General features: G+C 32.6%; 2 protein-coding genes and 1 pseudogene across 2 annotated transcripts; all 3 read right to left on the reverse strand.

Moving 5' to 3' along the window:
- Positions 1-676: 676 nt before the first annotated feature.
- LOC25488467 (F-box/kelch-repeat protein At3g06240-like) lies at positions 677-2,753 on the reverse strand (annotated as a pseudogene).
- A 1,077-nt stretch (positions 2,754-3,830) lies between these two features.
- On the reverse strand, positions 3,831-5,048 carry LOC25488468 (F-box/kelch-repeat protein At3g23880). Its single transcript, XM_013603324.3, has one exon. The coding sequence runs from the start codon at positions 5,019-5,021 to the stop codon at positions 3,831-3,833; it is 1,191 nt and encodes a 396-aa protein (XP_013458778.2). The 5' UTR covers positions 5,022-5,048.
- A 4,676-nt stretch (positions 5,049-9,724) lies between these two features.
- On the reverse strand, positions 9,725-11,245 carry LOC25488469 (F-box/FBD/LRR-repeat protein At1g78750). The gene is made up of 3 exons (XM_013603325.1): positions 11,214-11,245; positions 9,996-10,953; positions 9,725-9,898 (listed from the first exon to the last, which is right to left on the reverse strand). Exons 1-3 carry the CDS (start codon positions 11,243-11,245, stop codon positions 9,725-9,727), a joined length of 1,164 nt encoding a protein of 387 aa, XP_013458779.1.
- Between the last annotated feature and the right edge of the window lie 479 nt (positions 11,246-11,724).

Here is an 11,724-nt window from a genome sequence, read left to right on the forward strand (position 1 = left end):
ACATATAAACCTCATCCAACTAGTTCATGATCGTAAACTTCTTATCACAGATAGTGAACAAATTTGCTGTAACAAGTAATAACACACATAACCTTATTCACACCTAAAAAAATTTGTAACTCCGACCCTGTACATCCTTTAATCCAATAAAAATAGCTTCCATCTCATTTCTAATATTAACATTACATATGTGGTAAAAACGGATATTCAATATTCTTTAAAAAAACGACATCGCAATAGTATTCTGTAACATATCCAGTTTTGTTTATAATGTATTCTGCAAGATTTGAAACAAACATTAAGAAATTTGTGCAACACTAAGCAGACATTGTAACATCTACACCATAACACATATCTTAGAAAATCAAATGACAATCCATTTAATGCAATTCATGATTGTGAACAATTTAAAATATAGTGCAAGATGTGAGAGAATTAACAACTCAAATTAACCAAACTATTGAAAATTAAAACAATGTTGAACCTATATATTCCATCAACCATTGATTAACAATGATCCAACAAATCACCAAGAATCAAAGCAGATATAAAATAAATAACACAGACAAAAAACTAACCATATATATATATATATACATATATATATATATATATATATATATATATATATATATATATATATATATATATATTGAAGTTGAATCCATGCTATAAGTTAAGGTAACATTAGACTCTCAATGTAGACTTTTGGGTTCATCTGAGCATAGTTGTTTTGAAACTCAAGAATATTAAAAGTAGCAGTTTTGGAATCGTAAACAACCAACTTCCTATCGCAAGTTTCAACATAAAAAAACTCCACCAGCAGTTTCTCATCCTCAAAAATATATAAAGCTTTATAGGCCCTGAGACCCTGATGATTGTGAACTTTAGGAACATGGAACAATTTAGTCCAAGACTCTTCATTTCCGTACTCATTCATAATCCAAACATTAAAAAACATTTCACTAGTGTCAAATACACACAAGCAATCCCTCAACACACCCAACTTCGAGCGACATGACTCATTCTAAAAATCAGGTAGGTAAAGCTCTCGATATGAGTCATTCTCTAAATCAAGAGAAAGAATGAAGTACAAACTATCTGATTCATCCTTTGCATACCAATTAACAGCACCACTCACAAATATTCCACTATCAAATATTCCCGATCGACAGATTGAGTAATCATATGGGATGTCCTCTATTCTTCTCCAATAATCTGTTCCCAAAGTATAAACAAAAACTTCCTTTCGTATCTCTTTTTTTTTTTTTAATTTTTATATTCATGTGATCGTATCCCATGGTTCCCAATATATATATTTTTTATATTAGTTTTCAATTGATTTTTTTTTGTCCAATCTTACAATTTCGACATTGTCAATTTTACTTACCATGTTGCTGTACTCGACTCTTAATTACCATATTTTTTTTATTCCCATGCATATCTGCCACAATCTTTCTTTACATATTGTTTTTGTCAATTTGAACAACCATATGTATACTTTAGAAACAGTATGTTTTGTGTGTTACTACTGTTTCTATCCATCCACAATATAATCATCTTCACTTTAGATAGAAATAATAAGGTAGAAATCCAAGGAATACGCAAATGCAAAAGGGTACGATATAGATCATAAAGTCAAAATTCCAAACAACTTCGACTCAGCCCCATTATCGATGTTTTAGACCATTATTATTGTTATGTTCATCTATCCAATGTTCTGAACAATTTGAGCATCAAAATGGAAATAGCAGACGAAAGAGTAGCATATATAAGAAAGAAACTCAAAGCCTATAACTATCAGATCAATGTTAATAGAGGTAGTCAAGTAGAATCAGTTTGAAGCTTTAACTTCAACAACTAAGTGCAGCAAATCAGAAGAGTAAAAGAGGAAAAATTTGTTAAAGCTAGCATGATTGCTTGTTTGTAATCCCAGTAATTTGTCAAAAGTGTATCTCGAGATAAATGGTACTATGCATGCAGTTTGTGGCGTGTGGAGATGGGTCGCTCCTCCAAGGGCAGAGTTTCTCGTGTGGTTTTTTATGCAAGAGAAGTTGAATACTAATAGTAAACTGTGGAGATTAAATATTATACGAGATTCCAATAAAGCTTACTCTTCGGTTTGTAGTTCGAATGAAGTAAGTTGTTTGTCATTTATTTTTACATTGCAGGTATAGTTAGCAAGTTTGGATGGCCATGTTGCAGTGGTGGCATATTGAGTTACCTATTTCATAAAGTCTGGAGCATTGGTTCCAATGCCAGATCGTGATCGAGCTATAGTGCTTGGAGGGTTTCGAAAGGAACTATGGATTTCTGTGTCATGTTTTTCTGGTAAATTTGGTTGGCATCAACAAAACAGAGTTGTGATTGAAAATAAAAAAATAAATTGCAAAATAATTTTGTAAGGAAGCCAGGATCGGCAGGCATAAGCAGTGTCCTTCAGGATTTGCAAGGAAATAGGTTAGCCGAATTTCCTTTGCGTTAGAGTTAATTCTAGATCAGCAGGGGAGTCTGTAACACGGTCGTTCATTTTTTTACCTCCATTCAAAATCCATATACAACAGTGTACTAGTACACCACAGTGAAATAGAAAGCACTGATAAGAAAGTATACAACAATTGTATATTTCCCATTAGAACTACAGTCAAAAATTATCTACTATGAAATTCTACGATTGTCCAAAATCTGACCTCACGTCCACAATGACCCAAAGCCAAAACCATGGAAAAAGATGGGACGAAATTCTGCATCATTTCTATCACAGGCTGCTTAATTGACAACTGTTACATGGTTCCTATGATACCAAGACTCCAGTCAGTAAATCCATCATTAAAGCAAAAAAATCACCACATGATAGCCAAGGTAGGATCCTATTGCATATATTCATTGTTGGAGAGACATAGACTCCATTTTGGTGAATACATATTTACTAATTTCAAATCCAAAATTACTTGGTAATGTTTCTTAAGATTATGTAGTTGAATTATAACATGAAATTAATTTGTATGATTATTCATCACTTAATGTATTTTGCTACAAAAATAAACTTTTTGACCCTCCAAGGTAGGAACAGAACCAATGCAATCATACTTTAAGACGCTGTAAAATCATATGGTTGGTAGTTATTTCTAGTTTAGAAATAATCTTCCCATGTCTGCAAGAGCAGAAGCAACGAGTCAAGCTCCGACAGACCCAGCCTGATTCTAAAAATGTAATTTTTTGATCACTTTATTTTTCCTACAGAATGTTAGAAAGGTCTGATACTATTTAGGTCGAATCAACTTTTTCAAAATACAAATCAAACAGGATACAATATATCTCATGCGTTGCAACTCCCAATCAACTGAGTTGAACTCCAAGGGGAAGGGTTTATGACCGTGAAATTCAGGTAAAAGTGTAAATTTCAACTCATATTAAATCATCACTTCGTACAGTTGTGACTGTGAACTGATTAAGCATCTCACCAAAGTAATTCTGCAAAACCTCCTCCTTTAAGAATATCTAATGGCAATATCATCAGAAGGACTAATTAAGATGCCATACACCAAAAGTACATAAAGTTGAGAGAAAGAGAGTAACAGAGTAAAGAGAGGATCATATAGTAGTAACTAAAATAGCTATTTGTGCTATTTCTTATTGCAATCATGTTTCATTGTTTTATTAAATTCAATCTTCCTAAATAGATAATAAAACAAGAGTACATATAGTTGTACACATGAATACAATCCAACAACTCAAACTAACAAACAATTGAAATAACAATTTTTCAGCATAAAATAAATTACATAAAAAATGTTATATATATATATATATATATATAGACACACACACTAATATTTAGAACAAGGTGATATCAAACTCTCTATGTAGACTTCTGGGTCCATCAAATAATCGATGTTTTGAATCTTAGGAAACTTCAAAGTACCACTTTTGGAATTGTAAACAACTAACTTCACTTTACTACTACTTACCAATTCATGAACTTTCATCAGAAGTTGGTCATCCTCGGTAACATATAAAATCTTGGTGTTGATCCACAAACCTCGATATCTCATGTAAGGAACGTGGTACAATTTAGTCCAAGAGTCTGTATTTCCATATTCCTTCATAACCCAAACATCCCAAAACATATCACAATTTGCAAAAATGCACAAGCAATCTTTCAACACCCCCAAGTCATGATTGTTAGCAATACGCGTACGAGGCAACACCGGGGTCCAAAGATTTTGATATGACTCATTCTCCAAATCAAGAGAAACAATCAAAATTCTTAAATTATCATGTGTCAACCAATTAACGGTGCTACTCATAAATACTCCCGGTTTACTAGATGTATTTAAATATGGGAAGTCTTGTATCCTTCTCCAAGAATCTGTACCCAGCGCAAGAACACGGACTTCATATTTGCCCGCGCGGAAGGAATTGTCCGTGACGAAGGAAATAACAACAGTCTTATAATTACGAATGAAATGATCATACCCAAAGCTATACAAAGAAATATAGGCTCTTCTGTTTGGTGAAGTTTCCAAAGGAGGCAATATCTTGAATTTTTGAATGGAAGGGTTCCACAAAACAGCACAACTATTAAAGTTGGTCTTAGCGATACACACGATACCGTCGCATGAGTATGCGCAAGAGTGACTATTCATTAGTCTGTTTGGATAATTGAGTTGTGTCTGCTTTACCCTAGAAGTTGAAAAAATAGATTGGATTGGAGAATCATAGAGAAATAACTTACCTAAGTTGTTGGTAGATCTTAACATTAGGCGGTTACGTTTGGTTGACATTTGAAGGTGCTTTTTAGCAAATTTGGGATCAGATATTAGAGTATTAAAGGACTTGCAGAGGCAGCGAAGCTGCACGAGTAACTTTACAGGAAGCCGGCACAGAATCTCCGCCACAAGATCGAATGGAAGAGTGGGCAGTGGCGCCCTATCTCTGCTTTGGAATATTCTATTCAACCATCTTAGCAACATAGTTGATTTCCGTCCTGTGTTGCGATTTACAAGAAATTTCACCATAACGTTCTTCTCAAATAAAATAGAACAAATTTGTATCGGATGAGTGTTTTTGACTTTGCTTAAAATTTGTTTTTATTATGTATCCCTTTTCTCGTTTTTTTTCCTCCGTAATTCATTGCGTTTTCGTGCAACTTTTTTTTTTATACTATCCATCACATCACTACTCGTTATCAAAACAAAACACGGTGTGAATATTTGTTTTGGTCTTTGAAGCTTAATCCACACCTTTCGTGTGAAAAAAGGTTGATTTTTGTCTAGTAATGATACTTTTGTGTCTGGTTACACACGACAACAAAATTCATACCCCCAAACCAAACCCAATTTGACGAATTTTCCTCATTTTGACTGGGTTTAGGTTTTCGATTGTAAAACACAAATATGGGACAGGTAACAGGGATATATCTACCCACCCCGAACTCATGCCCAAATATGTCCCAAATATAGAAAATCAATTTATTACCCTTTTGTATAAATAGAAACTCAAACCTTGAATCATTTCACTCACACAATCTAAGTCTCACACTTCTAGATGACACTCGCTTGTCATATTTCTCTCTTTTCTCCTTTCATGTCTCACACTCTATCGACCTCTCTCTTCTCCTTCACCATAGTCACCAATTGTTATCTCTTTGCTGAATAATGCATTACAAAATTACGTTCAGGGGTGCAAAATACTTTTATTTTTATAAAAATAAATCCATTGCGATCATCGAGATGAGGCGGGAATACCCGAGCCCGACCGTGACGGGGATGTGATTCGATTTCTCATCCTTACTGGATATGGATATGGTATCTTGTAGGTATATGGGAGTAGGGTTTGAGGATGGGGAAGGTAAAACCCGTCCCCACCCCGCCTTATTTTGTCATCCCTAATTACAACCCATAATAACTAAAATATCTCTATTAATATTGTTAGATTAAATTAAAAAAATGTCAATTTAATGAAATGTTGAAGCATATACAATGAAGCTCTCCAGTTTTTAGTGCCTATGTGGGGTTCATGTATACATATTTATTTATAGTTTGTCTATTACTAGTGAAAAGACGGGCACATACGAGACTGTCTTTCCGTTCTTATTATTACGCTAACGTTTTAAAATTATCAACGATGTTTTTTTTTTTAGCAAAAGAAAAAAAATATAATCTAAATTCTAGTTTGTTACACTTTTTAAATGATAATTGAAAAATAACTACACATATATATTCATATCGTGTTTCCCTTCCTTGGACTGGGGCACCATCCCCTCACCCTAGAATTTTTGTAACCAAAAAATATAGTGTTTGTTACATTTTTTTAATATTTAAATTTATTCTTATCAATAAAGTAAATAAAATAATTTAGAATAAAGTAAATTAATAAATTAAACGAAATTCGAATAAATAAATTAGAATAAGTACACAACATTAATTCAAATAAAAATGGCGTATTGAATAAATAAGTTCGACAAGAACACAACATTAATTCAAAAAATAGACAATTTTATTTAGTTATAATTTCATCTACGTTACATTACATTGTGGTATCATTACATTACATTAGGTACGGAATGCACCTTCAAACTACAACAATTTTCTTACCTCTGAAATGTCAAATTCAAACTTGCTAAACACCAGGACTCCAGCATTCGCCCAACACTCATGTTTTTTCTTTGAAAAGAATAAATTTTTGTTAGGCTTGCTTTAGATGATGTTATTCAAGTGCCAACGAAACGAGGTTCATTCCTTGACACTTCAATACCTTCATCTAAACCAGCCTAACAAGAATTTAATCTTTTCAAAAGAAAAACATGAATGTTGGGCGAATGTTGGGGACCTGGCATTTAGCAAGTTTGAATTTCCATTTCAGAGGTAAGACAATTGTTGCAGTTGGAAGGTGCATTCCCTACCTAATCACGATCTTCTGGTGGAATCAGACTCTTGATGATATCTTCAGTTGATCTCAGCAACGTTACCCGCATATCGATCCACTGGAACATGCAGTGCTCCGAAAACATGTTCTTCACGTTTTCATCGTTCGTTAATTCCATCCAACTGAATGATATTCTCCCGTCGTCGAGCGTTGGACGTTTATAGCAAACACATTCCACTCTCCTCGTGTCTCCGGGGTTGACTACTTGGTTGAATTCATCAAGTTGATCATTGAGACCTCTTAGCGTTACACCAAGGCACTGAACCTTCAACCGCTGAGGTTCTCCGCTGTTCGATTGTGCATGAACGTCGATCCACCCGACCATTGTTTCAAATCTACACAATAAGAAATTAAAAACAATCAATGAAAAACTCATTCAAACATTTCATCAAACACTGGAGTGCAAATTTTACATAAACCTTAAAAATTATAACTACAACATAAACATGCACACATCTAAACAATTAATCAATATAAGTCATTTACATGCAACATTGCATCACTTCTTGCAAAACAAATCAAAATTAAGGGTCTTCAAAAGCTTCATGGTGCTCTTGGCAACATTCATTCCATTAAACGACATTAACAATTTATATTTGTGTAGAGCCTCTGAATTCAGTTGCAAGCCCTTTGTTTTTCAATTTTAATTGATCTGAGTAAGCTTCATACAAATAGTTGAGCTACAAAACAATTGCTTATTTCCTTGATGTGAATACCGAGAAGCAGCCATGGATAACTATATTTTATGGGATATTAGAGCTTTATTAAATGGATATTTTAGGAGCTTATTTCATAAGATCATACCCATACATTCCCTATTGGACCTTATGCTTTGTTGGCTAGAATGAATGTTACCAAAACATCAGCAAAGATGTCTTTTGAAGAGAAAGATTTGTTAAAGAATATTTATGGGATCATTTGAGCTTGAAGAACCATAGGTTACAAATTTATCAGAAATTGTAGTTTCATAGACACCTCATAATGATAGGTGTGATTTTCGGTTTCTTTTTTGGACCTCCTGAAGAATGTCAATATTCATTTCACCATTTTTAAGATAATATAATACTCTAATATTTATAGGAGAAGGTTGATCGTAAATTTTGTGAACTGTGTTTGATTTCATCATTCATATGCAACACTAAAGTAATGTAACAAAATTCCGAATTGAGCAAGCATTTTTGTTGCATGAATGCCATTTTGTTTCCTTTACCATTTTTATACTCTATTTGACCGTAAAAATGATTTTTATAGGTACCATCTTTTTACTATAAGTTTTATAACAGATTTTTTTTTAAAAAAAAACAATTCAAATGAAAAATTGGTTTGAATAGCTTCTCTTAAAATATTATTCTAAATATTTCATCATTTTGCTATAACTTTTCTTTAATACTAAGATTTTAAAAAATCTTTAAAATAAGAAGCTATTTCAATTTTTACTAGGAGCAATTTTTACAACCTTGAGGATAAGATTGGTTTTGATGGGATAGATAATGTTATGATTATGAAGGCCGAAACCAAAGAAAATAAAAATACAATAGGTGGAATGAAGTGGTGACTCAACTACACTATGTTTATTATTTTGTTATCAATTATGTTATGAAATATGGCTATGTAATCACGAGATCAGATTAAAGGTTAGAGCATTAGTGATGCTTTTGAGGAATGTTGATAAAAAAATTTAGGATTATGCAATGGAACAAGATTAATCATAACTAGGATGGGAAAGTTTGTGCTTGAAAGAAAAGTGATATTTGGAAGTAATGTTGGTGAGAAAGTTTTTATACTCAAGTTATCTCTTTCATTGTTTAACATTAATATTCCTTTTAAGTTTCAAAGAAGACTCGTTAGCTGTTTTATTTTTTTACAATGTCTATTAATAAGAGTCAAGGGCAATCACCTAAAAAAGTTGGAATTTATTCGCCAAATCCATGTTTTTGCATGGTCAACTCTATGTTGCAATATCAAAGGTCACTTTAAGAGATGGATTGAAGATAGTAATGACTGATAAAGATGGTGACAATATACCACTACGATCTCAAATGACGTTTATCATGAAATATTTTGTAATGTATAATGATGACATAAAACTTTAACAATAATTAGACTACGATATATTATAAATATGTTATCATTACTATATAATATCCATGTTTAATACTTATCAAACTATTTCTATCAGATACTATATATTTATTTTGTTATAACATATTCGTTTTTGCTCTATTGCACGGGTCAAAAGACTAGTTGTTTCAAACATTAACTTGTATTAGAGAAACTCATATCAAGATTAAGTCAAAAGTTCAAAGCACACAAAAACAACACGGTGTGGAATTCCTCAATGAATTCAATATAATTAGATCCTGATAACATTGAAAATCCGAACAATACAACTTTCAAGAATGCCATATTTTCTTTATTGTATGCACTTAATTTCACAACTTTGCAAGAACCGATCAATTTATTGCATTTTCCTGCAAGTCCTTCAACTGGAGTATACTTGTAGATCTTGAATCAAATAAGAACGTATTTTATTGCATCTTGAACATATTTTATCTACAATCAAGTTTTTTTCACAAGTTAGTAACTAAAGTTTATATCATAAGCTAATATTATGAGATAGAAGATAATTAAAATTAGTCTTACATGTACATGTGATTCAAGATGCACACGTCTACATGCATACATTATATACACATTTGTTTCTCTAAATAAGGGTAAATAGAAACAGAGAAGGATGCAAAAATAACATTACTAAACCAAACAATCTATCTTTAAAAGTTGTTGAATGCACCTTTCACCTTATAATATCTTGTAAGATATCAACCTTTGCCGATGGTGAGTTTTGAATCAATAAGTCTATCATTCCGTCAGGTATTGATGAAGATAGGTATGTTTTTATTTTCAATGACTTCAAGTTACACAAGTAAGAGAGTTCAACGTTCAATAAATCAGGAACCAAGGAAAGAACCTAAGCAATCAAGAAGCATAGGATGAGTTATATTTTTGATAAAATTTATAATTAAATACCATTTATAAATCAGAATTATCGATACAATATAAAGTACCTCAAGAGTATTTGAAGACACTGTCAGTGATTCGATATTAGCAAGCTCAACTAGCCAATTGAGTAGAAGTGGTGAAGTTTCCGCCGACTTCAAGTTCCAATAACACCATAAATGAATATTTAGATGTTTGATGGAATAAAGAAAGCTCTTGCTCCCAAAAAGTTTTGGAATATAAAGACCCGTAAAAGAAAAGGTATGAAGACATGGAGCATATAGCTCGAGTTCAAAATAAGTTCCGATATAGGTCTCAAGATCACAATCACACATAAGGATAGTAAAACTAACAAGTTTGGTACTTGATATGCAAAGGTTTTGTGCATCCATAACTATACAACAATCAATGATCAAACTATTCAACATTTTAAATGTTGAAAATGGCTCGACACAAACATTATCATCACCGCGCTGAAAGGCAAAATACTTCAGAGACAAGCTTGTTAATGCTGGTAAATTCAAAAAATTTGGAAATATGAGTTTGTGACCAAACAATATATGGAAACCAGAAAGATTAAGAGACGTTAAAGTTTGACATGAAAAGAAGCATGATGGAAAATGATTAATATCACAGGGGAAATCCATTATCAAGTGCTGGACATTGTGTGAAACAACGTATTTAATAATCCTTTGGAGTAGGCTATGCTCCATACAATAATTGCGCTGAAAGTCAAGAACACGGATAGTGATTGAGCCATCACGAAGAGACAAAATCTGAGAAACGAATTCTTCAAAACTGTCGGAGGTTCTAAAGTGTGAAGAACTTAATGTAAGAGTGGGTAGAATTTTCCAGAGATTGATCCATCTTTTGGACAAAATGCAAGTTTGGACTGCCTCTTTGGCTTTCAAAAAAGATAGTATGTGAAGGAGAACATCATCTGTCAAGTCATTGATTGTGTGTTTATTTTTGTTGTCCTTGCCTCTTATGTGTCTCCATTGTTGTTTGAGAAATAAACAAAGAATTCTACAAGAAAATGAAAATGGGAGAAGGTATTGATTGTTAGTTATTAGGCATGTGGATGGAAATGAAATGAAATTCATTCATTAGAGGAAAAACTATTAAAAAAAACAAAACACATACGGCCACAATCTCAAAAGATGACAAAGAAATGTTTCTCTTCAAAATTGTGTTTTAGATTTTTTTGTTTACTGATGAAGAAATGTAACCTAATTAAAAAACGATAATAACATATAGAAAGAGGGCAGACCAAGTTTGATGCATACCTTGTAAGCCTCGACTTCGGAAGACAATGCATTTTGAATCATTTGTTTGAGAAATTTTAGTTTAGGGTTTATGTGATTTCTAATTTCCTTCACTTTCGCCGTTGTTCCTTTTCTTCATAAGAGATTGATTATTGTTTTGTCTAAGGACGATAATGTCCTCTCTACCAACATGCTTTTGCTTTACTTATGGGAAATGTTGATTGCCCGGGGGTTGAGATCTTCTCCATTTATAAAAATAAATGGAGATTACCATAATTATTTTTAAGATTTTTTGTTTCTTTATCTCTACAAATGGAAGAAAGAGAGAAAAGTTTAAATGGAGAGGATCTTAACTTGCCCTGGAGCTAGGGGTGTAACGGTTCGGTTTGGATCGATTTTTTGTCAAAAAATTGTCTGAACCTATGAAATCTGCATCAGTTCGGTTTAGTTCAGTTTTTACTTTTATTCAAAAAAAACCGAACCAAACTAGGCGGTTTGGTTTGAATCGGTTTGTTTGAAAATACAATTAAAA

Source organism: Medicago truncatula, chromosome 3 (assembly GCF_003473485.1).
Source record: "Medicago truncatula cultivar Jemalong A17 chromosome 3, MtrunA17r5.0-ANR, whole genome shotgun sequence".
In the NCBI taxonomy this organism is placed as follows: Eukaryota; Viridiplantae; Streptophyta; class Magnoliopsida; order Fabales; family Fabaceae; genus Medicago; species Medicago truncatula.